We start from the raw sequence: 27,953 nt of genomic DNA, 5'->3' as shown, positions 1-27,953 counted from the left end.
ATAAGTTATTTTATTTTGTTTAAAATTATTTTAAGAGGGTTTGAAGTTTTGTTTATTTTTGATTAAGTGAAGCCACTATAAATTTATTTTGAGATAATTCGATTTAATCATTAAAGCCAAAACATATTAGGAAACCAATGCGTAATTTGGTCTTGAGCTGTGCAAAGATGCTGGCTGACAAATACTGTTTCAACATAAAATATCCATGAGCTTGTAAGCTGTAAGAAAAATGAAAATCACAACTGAAGTGTTGAAAATTTTAATGTTTTAAAAAGCGTCTAATACACAGGTAACAAGATCCTCTAGTTTTTCTTGAATCTCTGAACTTGATTTCTTAATTGATCTAATTAGATAATGTCCAACGTTTTAACGTGGACTTAAGTTTCTTAATCAGGTGCTAATTGTGAAGCACCAATAGATGCTACAGGACTCCAGCCCTGGTGGCCTGGTTGCCCATCACTGTGATGAGGTCTAAAACCTGAGCTACACTGCTCATTTATTAAACAGCAACATTTATGTATACACCTAACAAACTATAATGAAAAGGCACTGATATAGCATGTAATGCATTTCTAATGCCTTTCTGTATATAAATCATGAGAACACGCAGTTGTCCTCACTCTTGGGGGCGGAAGACCAAAGTACTGCAGGATTTATAAACCACAAATATTTTTCTGACTAAAAGACTAGAAATACTTGTAATTAAGGCAAATTAAAAGAGTTCAGGTAGAATGAAATACAGAAGATCCTATGCTCTACCAGATCAGGATTGAGACGCAATGTCTTACCATTAGTACTCTTTTACTGATGAAACATCATCTGCACACAAGCAATATATACATTATTTATATTCATACATTTTAGTTTTTCAACTGAACACATTTTACATATTTTGAGCAATCAAACATTTTATACACCATATGTTTCCTTGCTTTGTACAACACATACTGTAGATTCATTAGTTTCACGCAGCACATTTTCAGTTAGGGATGTCAGTGCGGGTTGTGCTCTAACTCTAAAACCCCAAGGCCAGTTCCAAGAAGGACCTTTAGCTGAAAAATATTCACTTTTCATCTTCCTCTTCCTGATTTGGTCTCGCAAATGGCAATGTGGTCTGTGTACGATCTGGGTCATTGAGACGAAGAATCCGAATCAAATTATTCACTGGCAGAGAACTGAAAGACAGTACATAGATGATAAGCGATAAAGGAAATCCAGATCTATAATATAAACACAACTACAGTATATACAATACAAGGAAACAAGTAAAGATTTATTCCATGCTGTAAAGAGAAGAAAAACACATCATTTTGGCTGTGGAGCCTCCGTCAGGTGTAATACCTGACACCAGAAGAAGGCTCCAAAGCCGAAATGTGTTTCTTTTCTTCTCTTTCAGGGATGGAATAAACCTTTACTTGTTCCTTTGCAGCCTATGCATGCTGACGCACCTACCTACTTGAACTTTTATATACAATATATATAGGGATTTTCATGTTTAGTTATAGCCTTTAAATATCAAATAAAAAATAAAATATGAAATCAATGTTGATCCAAACATGAGAAAAAACACCACAAAACATTATTCCCTTTACATTAATATAACTAATTTACTGACAGTTTTAAAAGGAAATTATTGACACTTGTCTTTATACTCAGAACTTGCATATCCTACCCCCAAATATTTTCACTCAAATGACAGCCATACAGTATGTAGACAGGTTTATTGTGCTGCTTTTTCATGTCCGCCAGGTTTGGCAGTGGTTTTACTGAAAACTATATAAAATAGCAAATATACGCAGGACACACTTTAGTTTAGAGATTTAGTTTTTTGTATACAGCACTTTTGTGCGAAATTGAACATTTTCTTTTAAAAAACTAAAATTTTGAATACTAAGTTATTTTATTAGCACACTACAAACTTACTTGAAAACACAGTATGGTGTAGAGGGGCCTGACTGTTTTCAAACTTTTCTTTAGAATGGGAAGAGAGAAATATCAAGACTGGAGCTATACCTCATGCTCTGTGGGGTCAGGAAAATGAACTGCCGGTAGCGCTGACTTGCAGCAATTTTCAACATCATGTCCATGGAAATTCTTCGATTCACCATATCCTGTATTTTAAAAAAGGAAAAATCTTCCAATGAACTTATTTCCTCAGTCTCCCTTTTTTCCCCCCATTCAAAGGCAATTCTATGAATATGACACAAGTGCACTACACTCCTGGACCTTACTGACAAAGCCAACCCAATTAACCTCTATAAGGAACTACAGCAGCCACCAGCAAAGATCGGCTTGGCTTGAACAAGCAAATGAGGAACAGGAACAGGTTTAAGAGTCTACTATACGACAAGGCAAGGGATGTCATTATCCTGTATTCTGTTTAATCCACGTCCTTTGACGATTTCCACTACTTTAACGTCCCTCTGCAACTCCAAACCAAGTGATAAAAACAATAACGTACCATGTACACATCAAACTCATCCAGGCAGCGGAAGGGGCTCTCTGCGATGGCCCACAGCGACAAGACGAAGCAGACTGTGGAGAAGGAACGCTCCCCTCCAGATAATGATCTCATATCACTAAGAGCAGCTTTGTCGCCCTCTCCTGGTTGAACCTGCCAATAGCCAAATAGGAAAAAGACCACACAAGTTATGCTGGGTCCAAGACATCTTAATCGAGGTCACTGTAGACAAGAAAAAGCCTTGTTCAACTATACTAGATGCAATGAAAAGCTTCACTTACTGCAATTGAAAGAGCTCCATTTTTATGGTCAAATGTCATTTTCCCAGAGTATCCTCGCTGTGCCAGCAGAGAATCAAAGTAGTACTTGCATCGCAAAGAAAGATACCTTCCAAGAAATTAAAAAAATGTTTACAGGTTGTGTTATGTTGTTCAGAAGATTTAGTATCAGAGACATAAAAAAGAAAAACAGTACAACTGCAATCATTTTTGATTTGGCTTAGTACGTATAAATGCCTGGCACTGATCTACCTGACACACAAAACAAAGCTCAGAAAACCTTTTGGCTAACCTGTCCACTCTATAAAACATATGTAAAAGTCTCATTAATACCAACAAGAAAAAAAATTAAAACTTCACTGTGTTGCCATTTTATATTGATCAAAATCAGAATTTAGAATTTTCAGACTTCTAAATGGAATAAACATTTGTGATTTCCAATTATAATGCATATTTTGAAAAATACAACAGCATTATACATTATAATTAACGTCAGGGTGGCAGGTACTGAAGAAAAGCATTAGGTACACCACGAGGAATTACATGTTTTTTTATCAACCCAATGAAAGAAGCAAGACTCAGATCTACAGACTAGACCGAATCACAAGTCACCTACATTCTCATATCCGAGTAAGCTTTGTGTCGATCATTCATTATCTTGCCCAGCAGAACAATGAACTTTCTCAGGTTCTTCATCTGCAAAGAGATGTTTCTGTACTTTTCTAATGCCTCACGGTACTGCCTACAAAACAGGAAATATGCACACAGAACCAGAAGAATAAAAAAATGTTTTTTAGTAAGCACCAGCCATGAATACAATTCACTTCTACAGATTGTTTTACAAAGTAGCAAAGGCACAAATTGCATATTTAGTAATTACTTCCATCTCAGCTTAACATGTTCTGGGGCCTTTTGGGTAGAGTAGCTCTCCTAAGCACAGGCTGAGCTCTAGGATCACAGGCTCAGGCCTAATGACACCAGCTGTCTGCAATCACGATTCCCTAAGAGGGAGAGCAAAACTGGCTGAGCATCACCTAGGGCAGGGTGGGACTGGTCAGCCAGGGCTCTCTCGGCAACACAGCGACCCAGGGGCTTGCAGGCAAGTTGGGCCTGTCTTCCACTCAGCTCTGAACAGCTAGCAATTAATGATAAAGGCGACCTGCAGTCCCAATTTCTCAGACCTAATATTAAATCTCAGTAACAAAATAAATTCAGTGACGTTACAGAACAATTTGATAAATAGAGAATGAAGCACAAAATCTTAAAGTTTGTGAAAGTACTGTAAGTCGCCATGTTGTCGCAAACTCGCCTTCGGGCTCCCAAGAATTGAGATGTGAAGTGACCCTTTCTGCTCACTAGTCACTGTAATGACTAATGCAATGTGATTTACCAGCAAATAAGTACAGGTTGTGCAGCAGACATTTCACAGCAGAAATGATCCAACATAATCTGCAAGCCAGAGTTAATAAGTAAGTAGTATAAAACGTAGTATGAGACTAAAATCGAATGCAATATTTCTATTGGAATAAAAGAGATGTATTCACAAGCCTGCTTGTTTACAATGTCATAGGGTCGCACAAGTCACCGTTCTGCCTCGTTCTGAATGGCAAAACTTGGTGCTGCGCTGACCTGGAAGCTTAATCTATTTCGTGATGTAAATTGGCGGTTTTACAAGTTACTGTGTACATTGTACTTTTATTGTGGTTTGAAATGCACCCATCTATGATGATTCTTTCTAACCCCAAAATATAAAAACAGCACTGCAGTTCCCCTTTAAAAGACAGAAGGAGGGAGGGTAGGAGAAGACTGTTGACACTCCCTCAAAGTGTGCGCAAACTGAGACATGAAAAACACACAATTGGCAAGGACAATGAAAATAACTAGTGGGGGGGAAAAAAAGAGCAAGACTTTTTGTCACTGTAAATGCAGCTAAACTCTGACACGTTTGTATTTGCTCACAATTAATGGTCAGTAATATACACCTCGGCTATGGTGTTTGTCACTAACGAGTACTTCTGCTCTCTGGGTGTTTTCCTCTTGCGAAGATTATAGAGAAACAAGATATTTTTTGTACACCACACCCTGCAAGACATATTTTCCACTGGCACACATTTTGTGTCAGAGATATGAAGGAGATGCACTGTTCTCATGCCACAATCCGGTAGAACAAGATGACTATCTTTTCATGGGCTGCGATCCAAAAAAAACTCTGCACTGTTTTACCTAACAATTTCTTCTCGGTCCCCTTGCTGATCCTGCTGCGTACTAATTTTCTGCCGCAGGCGATTAATCTCGCTGTCGAGGCTTTTTGCTGTCCTCCTAACTTCAACAGGTTCAGTACAGATCTTTTTGGCTTGAGCAACTGATTCCTGTAGAGACATTTGACATGATAAATACATTTAAATATTCAAATTTATATATAACCTCTCTATTCCTGCCTTTTCAAAACTACAAGAAGGACAGAAGTGTTTACAGAAAGCTAAAAATTCTTGTTATAAGCAATACTGTTTAAAGTTCCTTCCTGTGTTTATAAGAATATACCAAGTCTAATTTTAAGTATAGCAGACAGAATGGTTTGATATGAGTTTCAGTTGCAATAAAAATGAAAATATTTCCCATTTTTCTCATTCTAAATTCTATAGTTTTCAAGTTTTATACAGCAAATATCTCATTAAAAATCTTGTTTTAGCAATTTGCACTAGGCTGGCTGATGTTAAAACATACCTGCAATTGCTTTTCTTTTGTCTCCAGGTCTGCCTTCAGTCTTTGAATTCCACTTAAATGTGCCTTTCTTTTTTCTTCGTAATGCTTTTTGTGGTGCTTACTTCTTTCCACTTCCTGATCAGTTTTGCTAAGTTCCTCCTGTTGAAACACAAGACGTCCTTGTAAGAAAAAGTTCACAAAATATCACTGAGAAACAAAATGGGTACCTGAAAAGGCTCCTCTGGTAGAAGGATGTGCATCTAAAGGTGCCAGAAAAATAGGTTACTAGGGATAGAGCTGTTATTGCCAACTGAGACAAGGCTTCACCGTCCTGATCCAGATGTCAAAGTCACGCTGTAAGAATCACAGCTGTCCACTGCTCTAGGACACTATTTTGTGTTCTGAAAGCCACCTGGGTTCAGCAACCCTGTCACCACTAGACTACATTTAGATAAGATAAGATCACTTTATTGGCCATATAACATTTCTTGCATTAGGAATTCATCTTTTCACATACCCCAGCTTGCTCTCCATGAGACACACAGGCACAAAGACAGGGAGAGAAGGTTGGGGTCAGAGCGCAGGGTCAGCCATTGTACAGCACCCCTGGATTCCTCTGCCAGCCACGGGATTTGACCCGGCAACCTTCCATCCACAGGCGCAGAGCCACTGCTCCGCTCCGCCGTTTATCTCTCTACCTACTTCCTGGTACCCAAAGAAAGGAGCAACTACCCCATCCTCTATCTTGAGGAATTAATAGCTTCTGTAAAAGGCAGTAGATCCTGCTTTATGATCATATATACAGAACATGAGCTCCATTCAGCCCAACAACTCGGACTTCAGGATTTATACTAATGCATTTGAATCCACACGATGACCCACTGCAGATACTGTTCTCAGAAACAAAGGACTGTTGTAGATTATAATTGTAGACCGAGCGTGTACGAATGTCTCAGGTTGTTTAAAAGAATAGACAGGAAAAGGAGTCGGAACTGTTGGGCGAAACGCACTACACATGGAATGTTTTCAGAAACCTTTTATGGTGGAACCTGGTCTTTGTGGCTAAGCCTCGATGGATAATTAATTCTGGATGTTTCTATGAGAAATTGCAAAATGAAGTGAAGTGTTTTTGAGTTTTGAAATATAATACAATTTCCAGTAACTGTTACATTTACAATTTTAACAATTTTACAACTGTAACATTTATCAATTTGTTAAACATTCTGGAAATCAAAGTCTTACGTTGTTTCTATCAGAAAACCATTACAAGGCAATGTGAGACAAACACTGCTCCCCTCATCTTGGCCACTCACTCTAATTGCAGCAGGAATGAGACGTAGCCAACAGTAAAAATAAGTGAACAGCAGGATGAAAAAAGGACTATTTCATGGCCTACTGCCTTCTTACCATTACACGAAGACCACACCAGGGACAGATATTGGATGACTGAAAGAGAAGCAATACCAGAAGCCTGTGGTGGGGGGGGCTATTATTACCCTGGCGATTCGTACCCCCAGCTCTTTTTCCAGCTGATAGGAGATGATGGCATCTGCTGTTAAAATCCGTATTTTCCCGTGCGTTACTAATTGAGGTGAATACACACATTTCTATTTTCTCCCTAAAGGCAGGTTTGTCCTAAAAGCCTTGAAAATACATTTTTTTATATAAAAATTGGAGGGTATTCTCAACAAACGACCCAATGGTATTTTTGAAGCAGACTGCCTAGAACTACAAGTACCCAAAAAAGCTAGGTATACCTAAAAACCTATTTTCAACTACAAGCTTCATACCCTTCCAAGTTTTTGAATTCACTAATGAGACAATACACTGGAGTTCAGTAACAACCATTTCATACAAGGTTACAGCATCTAAAAACAATTACAATCATGAAGTTACCTTGATTGGATCTGCTTCTTCTCTTATGTTATTTATGTCTTCCCTGTGCTTTCTATAATTCAGTTCAGCTTCATCTAAAGCTTTTTTGAGCTCATGCATCTTCATTCGGGCATCCTCGGATTCTTTTAAAGCAGTTTCCAGTTTGTTGCTGATGTCCTGAGACTCCTCTTCCTGTGCCAAACAATGAGTTATATTTTCATTACAAAAAAATGCCACTGCATTACTTACACAGCAAAGGATTGCAATGCTAAAATCGCAACAAAAACCATCAACATACATTTCAAAAGTACACTGTAAAGGTTTTATTTTTTTGCTCTGAATCTTACTAATTAACTGTAAACGTTAACTGTAGACAAAATGTAACACCATAGATAAAGTGGATAAAACTGAAAGTATCATTCAACTTGAATAAAAAAAAAATCCACAGGAGCACAAATGTTTGAAAACTGCCCTGATAGTCAACATTCTTTTTTTTGCAAGTAGTTCCCAGCCTTACTTTAGCATTGTAGCTTACATGTTACCACCTGAACAAGGCTACCAAACAATTCTATTACATTTTAATATATAAATCATTGTATTACTATTATGAATTGCAATATTTAAACTTTATTTCTACTCATTTCAAAGACACTAAAATACAAACATTAAGCTTACAAGTGCACTTATGTCTTCTGACTGGGGTTCCTCAGTGTTTTGTAGATCAGTAATTTCCAGTTTTATTTTTCTAGCTTTTTCCTGTATAGGAAAGAAGACTAAAGCATGAAGGATGAACATAATAAAACAAAAACATCAACAAACTGTTTATGGCTTTTAGAAAAACATTTATAAAGTTTATTTTATGTCCCTAAGCACTGGTGACCTTTTGACAATATGCACACTGAAAATTTTATTTAAGAATCAATCAGCAGAAATCAGTCTATTAGAGATCTATTATAGAGATTTATTATAGGCTGCAAAGGAACAAGTAATAGGTTTATTCCATGCTGAAAAACTGTACAAAGATTTGCTAGTAGGTTAATGGCTTCTGTAAAAACTGGCCTTGGTGTGAGTGTGTGCGTGTTTGTATCCGTGTTCTATGATGGAATGGTGTCCAATGCTGCCCAGGATAGGCTCAAGCCCACCTTGTCCCTGAATTGGATAAGCTGTGATGTAGTGAAAGTGATGTGACGTTTTATAAAATATAGTTCAAAAATAATTCTGATCCTATAAAAATAATTGCAGTTAAAATATCAACCAGAGACCATGAGTAGTACACAAAATGAATCACCTTTGTGTTTTTCTGATTTTCCAGTGTTTTTCGATGCAGATTCTCATTGCGACGGATCTCCTCCTCTATAGTACGTATCTGCTGTTTGAACCTTGCGATGTGTGCCACCTGATTTTCTATTTCTGCTCTCCGATGCCTGTGGAAGAAGTGTTAATTCCACACTAAGATTATTAATATTAATTAGTATTAATGTGAATACCAAATACTTCATGAAAAACTTTTAATCTACCCATACAGAGAAAAAAAAAATATTAACAATATCTACATAGCTGGTCAAGTTTAAAAACCAAATGCATAAAAAATCCAAAACAAAATGGTGATATCAGTAAGATGTATAAGATTACAATCAGTATTCAGAACTGAGAGTGAAGATCATCTGCTTGTACCATGTTACTAGTTACGTGAAAACACAACAAGCTAAATGCTGATTAGCTCTTAAATGAGATCAGGGTTAAATCACAACTTCCTACTATAAATTGTGTAAAAGGCCTATACAAAAATGAGTCTGACTGCAGTAAATGTGGTCAATTCCATACGAACCTGATTTCTTCCTCTAAATCTCCACTCAAGTACTGCGCCCTCTTCTGCTCGTTGGAATAGTAGCGGTTGGTGTAGACCTGGTCTCCATCCTGGGTAAAAGCTTCACGGCAGTTCCTTGGGGGACTTCCACACTGCATCACCTGACGGGCGTCTTTGTTGTTCTAACAACACAATATCATCACTTGTGTTTAACAGTAAAATCGGAGAGCAGCCCGCACTGCTTTGAAAGGATTAATAAACTTATAATTTTGGTTTGAGGTGAAGTCCATACTAAGGCATTAAAGTAACAAGCAAGGCATCTGAAATGGCTCAATGACTAAAGACGGTCGCCCAGAGTGCAGATTGAGCCCAAATTCAAGCTCTCCTGGTTCACGCTCAAGACACTTTATTAGCCACAGGACACCAAAGCCTTATGATGCAACATCAACTCTGGGGAAATGCCTGCTGCCTGAGAATGAGCTCAGTAAGAGACGCATGGCTCAACCAGCTGGTGCTCAAATTTTAACTACGAAAATCTGTGCAGGCAAAACACCTCACAAAAAAAGGAATTTTGTCATTAACCCTTAAACGCTTTGAATGGCGCCTTTTCTAAGAAGAATCGCCGCCTTTTTCTTCTACTACAAAAAGAGTATTCTTGTTTATGCGATTCAAATACAGAAGAAAGACTACAAGTGCATTTTTAAGTTTCAATGTTAAAGACCTTCCCTTGAATTGCAGCATTTCAGAAGGAAAGGGTTGCAAAAACATTTGTGACGATACAGCATAGGTAAAAGAAAAGACATACTTTAATCAGGAGGACTGTCTCTATCCCTCTCATGTCTATTAGACAATTTGTTATGACTGGATCCTCTATTTCCAAAGCCTGAAGAACCGATGGGAATTCTGGGTGATTCACAGCCCTAAAAAGAAAAGCCTAATGTTAGTTTTACATGTCACTTTCAATGACCACTTATCCAATTCAGGGACACGGTGGCCTTGAGCCTGTCCAACGCCAGTCTATCGCAGGAGACAAACAGACATTGACACACTCATACCAGGCCCAGTTTTTACAGAAGCTAATTAAGCTAACAGTTTATGTTTAGCACTCCAGGAACTGAACCCAGGACCCCAGCGCTACAAGGCAATAACACCATTCTAGTTTCACACGGCTCTAATTAAAAACTGTTGATCATATATACTGTCTGATAGAAATTCCCCCAGACATCTGATTAAGAACTATTTCTTGAAGAAAAAAGTATCAACCACCTGCAAAGTTTTTTTCATTAAATTGAACTCTGTAAAATTTACACTCCAGTATTTTGCTTATTAACAAGTTTCAGAGTTGCATTGGCAAAAATAACGCTGATCATTCTATGAGTCATTCGAATTACATTGAATGAAAGTATTCTGAGAATTTATTCTGATTCATCTGACCCAAACGGCTTTAAAATGTTGATGTAAATTTCCGATATAAACGGTAAGTTCCAATCAGTTTTAGCCAACTTCAAATGTTAAAGAAGTGACATTTTCACAAAAGTAGAACAGTCATGTTCACCCCTCCTTGAGTCAATAAAATGCATTCATGATCTTTAAAGCAGTCCTGCACAGAGGATAAGAGTTTTGTTTAATGGGTCACATTGTGGCTCCCTGAATGACTCAATCAGTAAAGGTGCGGTTTTCAATTCTGTTACTACTCAGCTGTAGCACGAAGAATGAGTGAGCTTTAGTATAGCCAGGGTATCATCAGTTAGCTGGACAAATGACTTCAGCTGATATTTCAGGCGCTTGCAAGCACAGGACAGGCAGTAAGACACAGTGGACTGCGGACTATGCACCGTGTGGAAGGGGGAAAGGCTCGGACGAGTGCATTATTCCGAAAACATAAGCTGGGTTTGCAGGTAACAGGGTCGGGTTTGCAACTGGACCAAACTGGAAGCGTATCAAAATAAAGAGCAAAATATCACTGATCCTAATTCTTTCAAAAGGACATGGCAGAACGTAAGAATTGTATAACTTCACATTCCCAATATTTTCTGAATGTGATTAAAACTTGGCAAACTGAGCAACTGCTGTTGAATTCTGAGCAAGACCACATTCAGTCATTTCGAATTAAAACTAAGACACTAAGAAGCTCTACAGTGTTAGGTGCATTACTTTCAAGAAAAATAAAATTCCTTGCTCATTTATGAAGAAGGACATTACTAAAAAAACATTTTAAACATGAAATGGACAGAAGGTGACTTCTAAGGTCACAAAGAACATCACATCACAAGGATGTTTGAAAACAACACAAGAAGCAGTGTTCTAACATTATTTAAAAAAATAAAATAATTAAATAAACATAACAAAAATCAAATCATACCTATGTCTTGTGTTGTACTCTGTGTTTGAAAATGCGCTCACAATAATCTGTGGTCTTCTCCCATGATTGTAGTACCGAGACATAATTGTCTGCAGCGTCTTCTCATCATTGTAGTTGTCACAACAAAAGGCCATCATAAGTCCCTTCAGACAGCTCTCTACAGCTAATGCAAGGTCAGGGTATTTAAGCCGTATGCAGAATCCTGAAAAACATATTTCAAAATCCGCTATACTGTGCATGGACTATTCAATAAAGAAACCAAAAATGGTGGCTGCTGATTAAACAAAGAAAAAAATAATTTCATTTTTTACATCATACCATGATTTAATAATAGTAGACTTACAACTGACGTGCAATTAGGCTGAAGGCACTTGAGAGAAAGAAATATGCACAAAACAGAGCACAGATGTAGCTATAAAAAAGATGTGCTATACAAGGCCTTTATGTCTTCCACTATACTTAAGTATTTAGAGTAGGGAAAAAGAAAACATTCAGAAACACATAAAAAATTATGGGACTTTACCAATAGGTCCCACAGGTTTCTTTTTAAATACTCCTCTCCTGTTTGCTTCATCAATGTCTTTTAAAAGAGCAGGCATATATTCCCCAAATCTCTTAATTTTATCCGTTCTGCTGGCCTCCACAGCACTCAGTTCCCTCCTTTTGGCATTCGTCAACGCTTGAAGATCTCTCTCTTCACGACTAAGACAAGTGAATGAAATGTAAAATGAGCATGGAGGAACACGGGATAAAGGTAACCGTTATGCCAGATGCTATTGTGTGACAGCAGGCACACTGCCACGCTGACTGACACACCTCATCTTCGCAAGCTCTTCTTTGTACTTCGTAACCACCTGTCGAAACTGGTCCAGCTGCTGGCCTAAAGTATCGTCTTGCTGGCCTAAAGACGTTAGCTGGTCCTCAAGAGTGGCAATTCTCTCCAGTCTTTCCCGCCGGTCCACCTCAGTGGACTGACTTGCGCTATCGAGAGACGACATTTTATTGAACAGGTTGCAGGTAAATAACATTTTCGAGTTTCTCACGCTCCTACTATGTTGAGATCAGATTCGGTACTCACTTAAGTAAATATCGTCTGCAACTTTGAGCTTTTCATTATCCACACTATAAGCTTTCCATCACTCTGGTTAAGGGTTATCTTGGTCTCATTTGTTGATCAAAGTTCTAAAACTCTCCTGACCTAACTGACCCAAAACATAGGGCCCGGGCAACCAAGGAATTCACCAGGAGAGAAGAGTGAAAAATCGAACATTTATAAGTTTTGACTTTGCTGTCCCAGTACTTTTGGATGGCACTGTATATGCCCAAGCACTGTATTTGCTTTTCTTGCTTCCCCACATGGAAGATTTCTTTCATGTATCTTCTAGCAGCTCTGAATGCAATATGTGTACTGGACTTTCTTAGTCACAGATTGGATCACCTTTTTTACTTATCAAAGTTAAATTTAATTCAATGTCTCCAGACCAGAAGATAATGAATGACAAGTGTGGAAATACCTGTACTTCAGCTCCTCAATGTGCTTTGTCAGCTGCTCTTTGTCCTTCTCCAAGTGCTTCAAGTTAGTCTTACACCGATGATATGCAGCCTGATAAAGGAATCAGATAAGAATACAGGCATTAGAATATGGGAACCAGCCTATGATGAAGCTCAAACAAATCAGACATTTACTCAATCTTAAAACAAGAAGCATAGCTCATTTTGTTCTAATTCTGGGAAAAAAAATAAGAGGACCATACGTATAAAACACATTATAAATGAGAGGAGGCAGTTCAGCCCATCAGACTCACTCAAGAGTTAGTAGCTATTTGACTAAAGGATCTGATCCAGCCATTTCTTTATATAGAAACCAGGGTATAAGCTTCAATAATATGTCTGGGTAGCTTGTTCCAAAGTTCCACAACTGTTCGTATAAAGATGTACCTCTTGTTCTCAGTTTTACATGCACCATTGTTTCCACTTTGCCCTCCAGTTGGCGTTTCACGATTTATTCCTAGAAATTCCACTAGGTTGATTTTGCAATGTTCTAAATGATTTCTAAATGATTTTGAATAGACTACAAATATTCAGTTTATTTAACCTGTCGGTGTGGAACATTTTCTTAAAATCCAGAAGGCATCGGAGGATTTTCATTGAGCCGATTCCAGACCAGCAAATTTATTTTTTTGTAATTTGGTGACAAAAATTGCCTACGATATTCTAAACAAGGTCTTACTATTGTTTTTTACCATTTTAACATAGCACCCCTTGGCTACAATTCTACCCTTCAAACTATACATCTTAATATTTTTTGTATTTGTACTGCTTCCCTGAACTGTCTAGAAGACGTTAATAATATATCAATATAAACACTTTAGTCTTTGTCTTAAGTAGCCTCTACAAGATCAGTAATTCCCACTTTGTATTTACAATTTATGTTTTAGCTACCTGCATGCAATCTCCTGCACCTGTCCACATTAAAAGTCATCTGCCCAATCTGAGAATTCACCTCTTATTGTACTCTCCATATTCAATTAACACACATTTTCTATCACACAGGTCCCCAGATGAATACCGCCTATAATTTAAGAATCAATCCTTTATGAAGAACTTCATCCAAAGCCTTCCAAAAAATGTAAATACGCTATATACTCTGTGTTTGATTGTTGCTTGTAAACAAAAACCTCATAACAAGTTAGTTCCCCTTAAGTCCTATTTCTATAAAGCTGATCCCCTTGATTGGTTTTGAAAGTTGTTTACATAACCTTGTAAGTAATGGTCAGAATTGTCTATAATCACTTGGTTCAATATTATCACCCATTTTATGGAAGGGCAGCACATTAGCAATTGCTGTACGAATGCCTAAGCAACTTTTCTCGTTTCCATATATACAATTCATAGGATTCCATCTGACCATGGAGATTTATTCATCTTCAGTGCTTCTGGTTCCCAAAACATGTCTGCCTCTCCTACGATAAAACTATTTAATGAAGAACTTTATCATTCTACTGCCTGAAGGAGGTAGTTGATTTTTTTCTTTAGTAGCTATTTGAAATACTCATTTAGTACATCAGTACCGTAGTACCATTTCCAAAGTAGGAGCAACTGTTAAAACAACTTGCAGTGAAATGAACAGAAACACAAAATGGCTGTAAACATACAGGCAACATAGCTGCGCAGTGGTTAGAATTGCACTGGGTCCTTGGTCCATTTCCTGCTTTGTTTCTCCTTGTGCTCATGTGGGTTTCCACTGGGTGCTCCAGTTTCTTCCCACAGTCCGAAGACATAATGAATTGGCCTTGGAGTGAGAGTGTTTATATATGTGTTAGCCCTGAGATGGACAGTGTCCATTGCTTGCCAGGATAAACCCGGGCTCCCTTACAGTCGTTTGGATAAAGCGATTAGAAAATGGATGGATGGCTGTAAACATTACAAAAACATCACGTACAATTGACCGGGACAATCGATGGGTGGGGAGGGTGACTTTATCTATATGAGCATCAGTTCCTCTTTGTGGCTTTAAGTCTTTTCAAACTCACCTCAGCTTCTTTGCACGCTTTGCTCCGTGCCTGTGCTTCACCCTTCAGAGCTGAACACTGTGGATCCAGAACGCGGACCCTCTCAGTGATGTTCTCCAACTGACCATGGATCTCTTTATATTTCTTCTCAGCTTGATCCACCTTTTCCTAGGGAAAAAAACAAACTGCTTCAAAGGATCTGCCTAAACAATGTGCACAATGTTTCAGAACTGACTTTTTAATAGAATACAAAGGCAAGACAACCTGTGTAACACAATCATCTGAATACTTGGTTTATGCATTCCTGTGTTAAATATTCCCTGCTGTTATTCCCTCTCCAGTAAGGAAGAAATCAAGGCCTCTGTAAAAACAAAACCTACAAACCAATTGCAGAGCAAGTACAAAGTAAGAAATGGCAGATTCTTGGTGGCAACATTTCAAACAGAATGAGGCCTACAGTATATTCAAAATCAATGAATGCTACAATATCATTACCCTAAATTCCACAGATACTTAGATCCTCAACAAAAACATAAATAGAATTTATTCTATTTACTACTTCTAAAAAACTGTGTAAACTAAAGATAATTAACCACAATTACTCAATCAAAAAAGTTAACCTTCCACTCTTCCACTTTCTGATCAAACTTCACTGTGGCCTTTTCTTCATGGGAAATTCTGTCCTTGATCGGCTGCAATTCCTTCTCAATTTCAGCGACCTATTGGAATCAAGCAAAATATTAAATGAACATGAAAATATAGTTTTTAAAACTGCAATTAATAAACTCTATAATTGGGATATATTATCGACAAACGAGTATCTGTATAAGCCACAATTACAGGAACAAGTAAAGGTTTATTCCATTCTGAAAAGAGAAGAAAAGAAACGTTTCCACTGTGGAGCCTTCTTCAGGACTTAGAGAAAGTGTGTAATTCTAATTAAACTAAAAACCTGACAGTGAACCCTACATGCTTAATAAAGCAACAGCAAATAACACATCAGAGATGTGATGAATTTGTGAAAAAAAAGAATAATGATTGGTGATTGACACCTGAAGAAAGCTCCACAGCCGAAACACTGTGCCACTTTCCTTCCCCTTTCAGCATGGCAAACTTGATTTACTTGTTCTTTTGCAGTCTATGCATGCTGACTACTTGAACTACAATTAACTACTTGAACTACTTGAACGCATCTAACTACTTGAACTACAATTACAGGAAGTTAGGACTTTCGCTTACCCTATAAACAATTATTATTAAACTAGGAATCTGCTCACTTACCCTAGCTTGATTGAAACTGTATTGAAAAAATATGAATTCAAGAAATACAATTCAATGTCATTTTGATTCCAGTTAGTCAGCAAACTAACTTTGGGATATCTTATCTGCAATCTGTACACCATGCTCATAACAAACACAACGAAGTATTTTTAAAGATAACTTATACTCAAGCACAAAATAATAACATTAGTACATAAACCTTTCCTGACAAAATCTGATTTGAAAAACATTTCCTGAGAAAAAGACGTAGCTTAAGGGCAGCCATAAAGAACCTGCTACCATCCAATATTTTTGTTCATGACCTCAAAAGATAATCAGAACAAAGAACTTCTAAAGCTAATTCAATTGGTAATAGCTAAATTATTGATAAGTATGTTACAACATGTTTAAAAACTTTGAATTCATTTATGGTACTACCTGTTTTGCAAACAACTATGACTACGACTAATATGAATAATAAAATATAAAAGATGACATTGCGAATAGAAGTAGTGTTACACCTATTTATTACATATCCATTATTGTGCATTTGTTCACTGAATAGCCCAACACAAAAACAAACCCAATTGGAAATGGGAGAGTTGAACATAAAAATTCTAAAAGCCCATTAATAGATTTTAAATTATTTTGCAATTCAACCAAAGTTGCAAAGAATTACATACAGTAGAATGTAATATATCTTTTTTTTAAAGACCCAGTCAAGGTAATATAATCATAAGACTAGACAAAGTCAAATAAAGTATTTTCAAACTGTTTGAATCAATCCTTTACGACTAAAGCCTTGAGTGCTCATTTAAGGAGGGAAACCTACAGCAGCATATAACAACAACAAATAACAGTGCAAACCCTGTTGGAACACACTAAGCTGGATTCTCCATTCAGTTACGTAGAGTCCTTGAATATTTTTCTGAAAACCAAATTAAGTGAATCTCGTAACATACGGGTGTACTCAGCATTTAAGATCATTTCACAGCTTGTCTGTTCTAATGTGATCACTTGCGATACACACAGGAGTGTACTGCTGGGACGTCAACCTGCTGGATTCTCACCCCTTGATGGAGGGACTGGATTCTCAGTTTGCCAGTGAAAAGCATCGACTAGAAATATCTGTTCTGTACTGGCCAATTACAGTCAAGGCTTGCTGGTCACCGGCTTACTTTTAAAGAATGGTACAATTATTATTTGGCCAATGTCTCACAATGCCGTGACCATAACAAAGCAATGTTGAGGTGACGTCACAGGCAGGCTTCTCATCTCTAATAGAGCACCTCTGTCACCAGCTCACCAATGCCATCTGCAGAAAGTGGCAGATTTTTCACAGGCTGTCCAGACGCTAATACCCAATACTTCTTTTGCTAGATTTATTTTTCATTTTGACTATGGTACATTCTATTCAGAAAAAAATATTATTTGATCTGTGCTCATCTTCATATTTTCCGTGATTTTGAAGGGAATCTATGTGTGAGTCCTTGATTAAAGGACAGAATGTTCATTCTACTTTGTAATTTGGTATATACCAGTACTCGATGTTCATATTTATCTGGTCTGGAAGTACGCAGCAGGACTGAAGATACTCAATGCTGAAAATAAGAACAGAAGGATAATATGTTTTACCAATGCCCAGGCCATCTGATGCTTCAGTTCTTCCAGTTTGGCAAGCATCTCGTCTAGAGAAGCCAGACCCTTGTATTTATCTTCTTTTTCCAAATACTGGCGTTTTAACTCCTCTAGGCTCTATAATAAATTGGAGAAAAAAAAAGCTTTCCATATCCATTTTTAGCACACTATATTAAACATTCGTTTTGTTACATTAGAATTAGACCAGGTTAAAGTTTAATATTAAACTTCATCAGCACGGGTTAAATATCTTTAACTTCCTGAAATTTTCCATTCCTTATAAATTCTTGTAGTTTTCTATGCAATGCAGGTCTAGTGGCAGTTTTGTTTATGTTTACTTGTACATTAACTAGATGTATGAAAAAGGCAAAAATAGAATTTGTGAATTCAAAGTTCATGTTTATATAGAGAAGATCTTCAGTACAAGATGTCTTAAATTTATTGAGTAATTCTAACTGTACGTGCATTGTAGCAGCCAGTGGAAAAGAGAACAGGCTGCTCTGTATGTGTGTACTGATGGAAAAGGGATAATATAATAATTACAGAAAGGAAGCAGCAGTACTTAAGAGTTCCCATTTCAAACCTGAAATATGTTTGTGTAAAAAATCTAAAATCTTAAAATAAAGAGAATATTTTTTCCTTTCAGCATGGAATAAAACTTTCCCTCTTCCTTTAAATGAAGATACCTGGGGATTCAGAGTACTCTGCTAGTACCTGTGCCTCACTGACACAACTTACATATTCTTAGGATTCAGGACTTTGAGTTTATTATGTACTGTATATAAAAGAGTAATTTACAGTTCTCTTTTTACTATTTATAGATTGTATCTGCTTCAGATTACAATCAATAAGATTTTAAGCAACTATGAAAGTTACCTCTTCGTGTTTTTCAATTTTACTAAGTGTGACAGTCCTCGTCTTCATAATGTAACTGTAATCTTCTTTCATCTGCTCCAGCTGAGTGGCTTTCATGAAAAACTGAAGGAAAATATATAACAAATAATTAACTCAAGAGGCCAAATAAAGGCAAGTATCAGTGAAAGTAACCTAAGATTACTTACATTAGCAGCCAGCATGACAAAATTACATGGAATATACCTACAATGAACAGTGGTGACACTTGACTCTGTGCTTATTTGAATTAGTATTGTACAGTAGCTCTTTGTTAGATCTGTAAGTAGCAATTTATTAAAAAACTACTCAACCATATACAGTATACTGTATGCAACAGAACAATAATTGTTCTAAACAATAACTATTATTTGCAGGATAACTTATAAAATAGAATATATGATTAAAACAGCATATAAGTGGCCAAACAGCAACAGTTGAAGGCTGCTCCTGTCATTGTCAAGGGCACTTCAACTCTTTACTGCCTATCAGGACTTGAAATTCCCACCAGTAAAAAAAACTATGAATCTGACTGGACAGCAATGAAACGTCAAAAGACATTAGAGTGTAGAATCAGTAATCACTGGCTCATATTACTAACAACTACTTTCAACACAGGTGCAGAGAGACATCTCAGGACTTCACAGGAAGGCCCATTTTCTGCAAATACTGTTGTTTCACGATGAAAACGTTTCTGAGTCATCAAAGTAATCATTCCTACATTATATGAGAAATAAGAACTTCTTACTTTTGTTATACAAAAACAAAACAAGCCCCAAAGGTTTAAGTTGCATATTATAATTATGTTTTACTGTACATTGTGGTTATCACAAGATGCATCAATATAACATTTAAACTGTCAGCAAACAACATTACACCCTTCATTGAGAAGTGTGTGCGTTATCAATGTCACAGCCCTGAGGTACCACATAATTCATTGACAAAAAATGAAAATATAGCTAAATGAAAAATAAACTGACAAGTACTTAACAAGTACTTTTACACTAGTAGAACATCTAAAGAGCCTTTTAATTTTTTATTATAGATCTTCTTCTTTCTCATCAGTTTCTGATTTAAGTTCTAGATGCAGACTGCCTTACCTTGTATTTATCTCCTTCCCCTTTCGAATGTAGGAAGTGCTTACTCATTTCTTGGGTTAAAATCGACACAGGGTTATCAACCTGGACAAAATGGGAAAATGAACTATCAAGCACACGTATTTGAAGTTGCATTTCTTTTCCCCGATATCAATAAAAGTCCTTTGCCTTATTCATGACAACGCCGATGAACAATTTTACAGCCGCCGACACAGAAGATCTCAAGGCTGGTGATGAGACAAGACAAGCATCCCTCCAGTTCTTAAATATTTCTGAGTAAATCAATGCACACACCTGGATGTTGAAGTGATCCAGAATGGAAATGAGCTCCTCCTTTTTCGTTGACATTAACTGACCTTTTAAGAAACAACAAAACTTTTCCAACAGTTCTGAAAAAAGATAACTAGAATGCAAAATAAAGTGTCAAGTCTGAAACACGTTTATCACTTACTTTTTCTATTACTCTTTCTGCACAAAGATTTAACAACTTGATTTTGGTCTTTGGCTAGTGTTTCCTTTAATTCAAATGTTCGCTGACTCATAAACATTGTTTTTTCAGAATTCTATACGTACTGCTATAACATATCTATGTAAGTGGAGTACACACCAGATTAAAACACCAAAATTGTCGATAACACCATGATTACCACTAGTCATTATATTAAAATTAGCAACAATCTAGAACCTACTGCAAAAAAGTCAATACAAACTTAGAGATTGAAGAGCTCTAAATAAATACCAGAATCCCACTCTATAGTTACTTTCTTGGTAAATAATGCAATACAATACAGGTCTACATACAGTAGTACAGCTTAGTATAGTACATAGATCCCTTCGTTTATATTAATCCTATGTCATTTGCTCCTATATTGAATTTTGGAGCTCAATGCTTAATGATAAAGGAATATAAAAACATCTGAAGCCCAGTGAGGAAGCATTAAAATTGCTTATCCTAAAGCACTGAATGGTGTGAGGCAGGAATTACCCTCTCTCTCACTACACACCTGTGTCAAGGAAATGTCTGATCAGCGTTTTGAGTTAAAAAAAGTAGCCTTGCTGTTACTAACTCTTTGAGAGAGTGAACATTTGACCTATGTGTTGCAAAACTGAATGACTAGTACAGTAGGGAATAAAAACAGGTTTATTTAAAACAAAGAATAAGAAATTACCCATTTTGTTTTTTAATTTGTAAGATCTGACACCATCACTCGAAATCCTTTGTTCAACAATGATGGACTCCCCATATACCACAGGCTTGTAAGCATCTGGTCCTCTGTTGCGTAAAGTTATTGAGACATCTGCAGAACTATACATGCAAAAACATAAAGAGCTCTGATTACATATCTAAATAAGATCAGCTTTGCCCTATAATTCTGAATATGTACTGCAGCTCATACTGTACGTTGATCTAGATACAAAATGGAGCAGTACTGACATTGCTGACATAAATGGTGGATAAAATTTAAAGAGACCCACCCATTTTAATTTAAAAAGTGACTGCCTCATTAACAGAAGCTGCTACTGCTGCTATTTGTTAACGATATCAGTTAAAATATATAGTTAAATATATCAGTTTGTGTTACTGCAAGAATCTGTTGACAGTATTGCATGTATTTCAGCCTTATTACACATTGCCCCAGCTCTTACCTTTCTCCATCTTTCACAAATCCTTTCAAAGATGATCCCCTGTTTGTAGCCACTGCCTTACCACCAAGGCCAACAATCAGTGCTGTGAGAACAGCACTCTTGCCACCTGATATCCAAAAAAGAAGACACATTATTTTGCTATATATGATTACCCAACAAAACAATAATAAAATAAAATAACCCTAACCCTATTATTAACCATAATAAAATAATAAAAAGAAAAAAAATGATGTACACTTCCAACATATTTGTTTACAAAGTGTACTATGTTAATGTTTTGGTTCTGAGCAAGTAAGATTTCAACAAATATTTTTTTTAGTTTAGATACAGTGTCTTGAAAAAATAAGCACACTCCCAAAAGATTATGGCTTTATGCGTTTAAACATTTGGTTTTCACTGAGTCCTCACAAAGTCCCAACAGCAGATAAAATTACAAAGGAACAAGTAAAGGCTTATTCCATGCTGAAAAGAGAAGAAAAGAAACACAATGTTTTGACTGTGGTGCATTCTTCAAGTGACAAAATCAGCCTAATTTAACACACACGTATTCAACTCCTTCATTTATTTTAAAAATGAGCCAGCATTCAATACCTCTGTATGAAATAGTAAGTAAACACCTTGTTTCAGTAACTTGTGGCACCCCTTTTAGAAGCAATAACTTGAATTACACGTTTCCTGTAAAAGCTCATCAGTCTCTCACACTGCCTGGGAGGAATTCTGGCCCACTCTTCCTTACAGAACTGCTTCACATCTTCACCATGTTTGAGGGCTTTCTTGCACATACGTCTCTTTGAGTGCCACCATCTCTAAGGGTTTAGGACTTAGACATGGCTATTCCAAAATCCTGTATTTCTTTTTTTATTAGCCATTCTATCACTGCATTGCTTATGTGTTTTAAATTATTGTCCTGTTGAATGATCCACTTTCAGTTCAGCTTTAGCTTTAGCTATTAGACCGATGGTCTCACGTTTCCCTCTAGATACTCTGATATAGTGGGGAATTCATATTAGACTCAATGATAGCAAGATGTCCAGGTCCTGAGGCATCAAAACAGGCCCAAACCATCCCCCTCCCACCACCGTGTTGATGGCTGGTATGAGGTTCTTCTGGTCAAAGGCTTTCGCCAAACATGAAGTTTTGCATTGTGGCCAAACAACTCCACTTTTAACTCATCTGTCCAAAGCATATTGTTCTAGAAGTCTTATTTTTCATTGAAGTGACATTTTGCAAACTTAAGGCATGAAGCAGTGCTCTCCTTGGAGAGCAGGGGTTTATTCCTTGCTATCCTTACAAGAAAGCTTCTCTTTTTCATTCGTTTCCTGATGGTGGACTCACAAACTCCTTCCTTAGCATGAGAGAAGCCTGCAGATCGCTGGATGTAACCTAAGGGTTCTTTGAGACTAGGAACATCATGGTGAGAATTAGGTAGGATGGCCACTCCTGAGTAGCATGACAGTGGTTTTGAATTTTCTCCATTTGTAGATTATCGTTCTTACTGTGAAATTCATATTGTTTTGAAATGGCTTTGTAACTTTCCCCAGACTGATAAACAGCAACAAGGCAGTTACAGATTTATTTTGATCTGGGCATAATGTGTTACCACAAACCTGAAGGCTTTAGGCCAAACGTAAAGTTTAAACAAAGTTTCTAATTTTATATACAGGTAGAATCTCATCCTCATGATCAACTAATCATTTGTACATTTTGATGCACCCGACTCTACATACTCCTAACTGAAATGGCAGAACTAAGAGTGCACTTACTTTTTCACACAGAGATATTAAATTCTGGCTGATTTTTTTTTAATAATGACAAAGTAGACTTTTGTATGTTATTTGTCACATGGGGTTAGTTTTATCTGCTATTAGGACTTGCTGAGGAATAGGTGAAGGCCATATATATCTAAATATGTTAAACATTTTATAGTTTAACCTTTTCACAACACTGTATGTGGATATCCATTGTTTACATTCTGTTTACTTATAAACAATGCTCATTTTAAACATGGCTGAAAGCAATAATGAATCATTTAACATGAAATGACTGCACATAAAACTCATGTTAAAGGTCATGTCATGTGAAAGAATGTTAGCAAAAATTATCATTATATATACTGGCAAATCACAAACATATAATCATCAAATAAAGACGCATTATCGAATAATTCTGGAAAAGAAGTCAACACACATTTCAGTCAGGAATAGGAATAAGTGGACTTACTTCCATTATTTCCAACGACAAAGTTAACATTTGGTCCAAAAGTAAAGGGTCCTAACAAGGCATGGCACATGAAGTTTTTCAAAGAGATGCTTTCAATGATACCCACTTCTCCAGAAGTCTAAAGGAAAAAAACAATGAAATCCAAAAGGCAGATGGCTTTTGATAACTTTCCCTAATTTCATATTAAATGCCTTGCAGTCCAAGTTAGAGAAAACGTTCATGAGTAAAATGTAAAATTAATTTCTTGAGCATTGTGAAGTAGAAGAGAATGAGAAATAAATACACAAGGGACTGTTAAAAATGCTAAACTACAGCACATGCAGAATATTTCTGAAAACCTGTCCCTGTTGTCTAGGACTCAGACTGAAAAAAGAAACTGTCCAAAAGAAATCTACCTGGGAACTCTGAAATACAAGATCTACATTGCAACGACAGAATCCTGAATCAGCAAATATGAAACGATTAAAAATAAAGTTGGGAATTATTTCTCACAGCTTAAGAATCTTACAAACGGGATCAAAGCATGTGAAAAAAATGAAACATGCCGAGAATGACTGAAATGTGCCGTGTAATTGTTAGGATGACTGTAGGTAAATAATCCATACCAAGTGTGCGGTGTTGGCAGTGGCAGAGAAGACGTGTCTAGAGGAGTCGGAGTCCTCATCCGAGTCTTCCTCTGGGGCTGTCCGTGCCCTCTTGTGCGCATTCTCGCTTGGGGCATTTTGTTTTCGCTTGGACATTTCTTCTCTCTCTCTGTGAAACACAAAACTGCATTGATACGCAACTACACCAACAAACACACACTGTTACACTACCATATAAGGACATGGGGCCCTAAGATCATAAAATAAACACCTCAGAGTGTATGAAACGTTTCCCAAAACCGCCACAAATGCGATTAACAAGATCCTGTGGTGTTCACCCCAAATGTGGCGATGGATTTACAGCTCCTGTGTTCCTACTTGGCAGAGATTGAGAACCTGAGTGAACAAGATTTATTCTCAACTACACCTGACAGTACCCATCCAGCACACAAAGAAACCTGAGTTCTGAAATTATGGAAATACTGTATTTACCAGAGTAAATAAGAATAATTTCTGACATTTATATAGCGTATTTCTGGATACTCCACTCTAAGTGTTTTACAGGTAATGGGGACTCAACTCCACCACCACCAATGTGCAGCCCCCACCTGGATGATGTGACGGCAGCCATAGTGCACCAGTCTGCTCCCTACACATCAGCTATTATTGCAGAGAACAGAGTGATGAAGCCAGCTCATAGATGGTGATTACTAGGAGGCCATGACTGGCCAGGGGGAAAGGCAGCTACGACACTGGCGTAACACCCTTACTCTTTTCAAGAAACATGGAGACCATAACCATGGAGAGTTTGAACCTCGGTTTACATCTCATTTGAAGGACAGTATAGTGTCCCCATCTCAATACAGATGGTCTCCAATACAATACAGGAGGTCTCCCATCCAGGTACTGACCAGGCTCACACCTGCTGAGCTTCAGTGAGTTGCTAGCTGTGAGTTGCAGGGTGACATGGCTGAATCACATAAGATCTTGCGTGAAACCTTCAGTTAGTTAAATACAGTATTTCCGTAATTACAGAACTCTTTGTGTACTGGATGGGCACTGTCAGGTGTAGTTGAGAATAAAGCAAGTTAATATTTTACTCATACTAAGCTGTGCAAATACAGTGTTCATCATCTCAGAAGCATTCAGATCTTAGTCTAAAGGCATTTGGCATTTGAAAAATAATAGGATCATAGATTGTTTTCAGACAGCAAAATGAAGGAAGAGAATGAAAGTGATCCAAAATTTCAAATTCTGAAACTCAGCTTCCAACATAAATTTGGAGACTGACATTTGGAAACTCAAAAGGAAACTACAGGTCAAATTTAAAAGTGTTCCTATTTTTGTTTGTGAATACTGTACGTAGAGTAACTTGTGTGTTGTATGTTTGTGTAGTTTGTGTCTTGTCGTTGTAATAAATATTTGTTTAAACAAGTGTGGATTATTACTCCTCTCACCAAAGCTTTGTCAGAGAACAAAGAATCCGTGTGCCTCTAATTATACGTACCACTTGGGTATATTCTAGAGAAATCACTTACAAGTTGGGAGTTATCAATAATTATTTGACGTATTGACTGAAATGCTTCATAACAGGTGTTCTAGGTTCACTGTAATTTTGCCCCACACACAAAATGCACAATCATTTTTTTGGGGTATTAAATCAGACTTGCCCAGATCTGCATAACCACATCGCACAATGAAACCACCAAATGAGTTGTTCCACAATTGCCGGGTTAAAAAATGAAAGTGAGCAAAAAAAACGCATAGCTCAACTGCACAAAGCACGAGGAGAAGAGCATCAACTATCGGCTGATCACTTGGTAATGTAGTGAGATACCCTGGACTCCTGCTCTTCAGGTGGGATAGTTCTAGCATGTACTCAACCCATGAATGAGAGGAAATCATATACTTGTGCCTGAAGAAAACTACAGTAATAATAATAATAATAATAATTGCTTACACTTATATAGCGCTTTTCTGGACACTCCACTCAAAGCGCTTTACAGGTAATGGGGTCTCCCCTCCACCACCACCAATGTGCAGCATCCACCTGGATGATGCGACGGCAGCCATAGTGCGCCAGAACGCTCACCACACATCAGCTATTAGTGGGGAGGAGAGCAGAGAGTAATGAAGCCAATTCATAGATGGGGATTATTAGGAGGCCATGGGAAACCAGTAGGTTTCCCATGCATAAACAGTCACAAGAAGTGCCGACTAGATTAATGAAAAAAGCTCAGGATATAGTTAAGGTTAAATTATGCAGCAATACTACCGCAAACCCATCAAGAACCCTAAAATGCTCTTTGACATCCTTAAACAACATTTTAATGAACTGACTGCAATTGTAGCTTCTACTGCATTATGCCAGCATCAAAGAGACTTGAATGACTACTGCATCCAGCAGAAGCAAGGCCGCAATAACGAAAGCCCCAGCCACGAAGTCGCATGATTCTTCAGGAGGGGGTGATGTTCACATGAAGCAACTACAGTATGTTTACCTCCTCTCGGCGTAATGAAAGGGCAGACTGAGAGAAAAACGCGTCACGGCGCGATCAAAAGGCTCACTGGTTTAAAAAAAATGCAATACCCCCACCCCAACCACCAAACAAAACAAAAAAAAAAACCATGCAATGCATCTAGCTAACCAGGGATCAAGACTAGGACGTCAACACACAGGCACGTTTCCGTCCATTCCTCCTCCAGGAACTGAGACTGCTCTGGAGCAAACAGAAAGCGAAACTGCGCTTGCACTGACTGCACACGCCGCACGCAGTCAACACGGGAAGTGGGAGTGGGGTCCCGGGTGGATTCTGATGCTCGTGCTGGTTACCGGGGAGACAATCGTTGAGATGCTGCGATTCCAGGCACAGGCAGCAGTACTGTACTGGGACAGTTTTTGCGTCGATGCTGGTACAGTCAAGTTTCCCAGGCCCCCAAAGCGGAAAAACTCGCCAATGCTAAGAAAGGAGCCCCAAAAAGCAAAGTGGCAAAGGGATCACCCGGCAATTTTTTTTTTGTATTGAAAAGTTGACACAACACTGGAGGGTCGTTTAAGCACCTTATAACATAGTTTACGTAAAACACTCGATTTAAGACCATCACGTCGTTAAAACATCCGTTGTACTAAACGCGACAGCTGCTCAAAAATCCGTTTAACGAAATAGCGATACATCAACCATCAACCAGAAATTGTTTTCCCCCAAAAGTACTGCTATTGCAGTTGCATTCATTCGCCGTATGCATTCACCGAGCATAAGTGTCACTGATATCTTCTATCTGAGAAATTTATGTTATCTCGCCCGGTCGCTATTATTACAGAAAAATATACAATATTTCTTGAGATAGCAATACTTTACCAGACTTTGTATACCTCCCTGGATGGGTGTCACATACCGCGCTCTTTCCGACTTAGGAATTCAAAATGCGCAGAATCCAAGAACATAGGTGATGGGCTCGCAAGTACCGTAATTCACATAATAAGTGAGGACTACTATATATCACTAAGTTTAACGGCGTCTTTTCATGGTGTCATAACGACTTCAAAAGCCCTTGTAAGATAATAAAAACAGCACAAATGAAAGTCGTGTCAAAACATTTTACAAAACCTATATTGAA

General features: G+C 37.6%; 1 protein-coding gene across 4 annotated transcripts; it reads right to left on the bottom strand.

Moving 5' to 3' along the window:
* Positions 1–243: 243 nt before the first annotated feature.
* Positions 244–27,779, bottom strand: smc6 (structural maintenance of chromosomes 6). Of its 4 annotated transcripts, none has more exons than XM_088626448.1 (27): positions 27,709–27,779; positions 24,357–24,504; positions 23,752–23,869; positions 21,532–21,637; positions 21,054–21,190; positions 20,179–20,240; positions 19,888–19,968; positions 18,773–18,874; positions 17,894–18,013; positions 15,619–15,717; positions 15,020–15,166; positions 13,001–13,089; positions 12,303–12,467; positions 12,010–12,188; positions 11,487–11,688; positions 9,930–10,044; positions 9,146–9,306; positions 8,606–8,741; positions 7,993–8,073; positions 7,339–7,509; positions 5,464–5,601; positions 4,963–5,108; positions 3,356–3,481; positions 2,743–2,848; positions 2,462–2,614; positions 2,014–2,111; positions 244–1,175 (listed from the first exon to the last, which is right to left on the bottom strand). In XM_088626448.1, exons 2-27 carry the CDS (start codon positions 24,489–24,491, stop codon positions 1,064–1,066), a joined length of 3,285 nt encoding a protein of 1,094 aa, XP_088482574.1. In that variant the 5' UTR covers positions 24,492–24,504; positions 27,709–27,779; the 3' UTR covers positions 244–1,063. The 4 variants fall into 4 exon arrangements, with proteins under 4 accessions (XP_088482574.1, XP_088482575.1, XP_088482572.1 ...); XM_088626449.1 differs by having other exon boundaries at positions 24,357–24,502; positions 27,695–27,741; XM_088626446.1 differs by lacking the exon at positions 27,709–27,779 and adding an exon at positions 26,984–27,099.
* Positions 27,780–27,953: the final 174 nt, after the last annotated feature.

Source organism: Lepisosteus platostomus, chromosome 3 (genome assembly GCF_059453375.1).
Source record: "Lepisosteus platostomus isolate fLepPlt1 chromosome 3, fLepPlt1.hap1, whole genome shotgun sequence".
In the NCBI taxonomy this organism is placed as follows: Eukaryota; Metazoa; Chordata; class Actinopteri; order Semionotiformes; family Lepisosteidae; genus Lepisosteus; species Lepisosteus platostomus.
The sequence above is the reverse complement of the archived record's forward strand: the minus strand, read 5'-3'. Positions and strand labels throughout refer to the sequence as shown.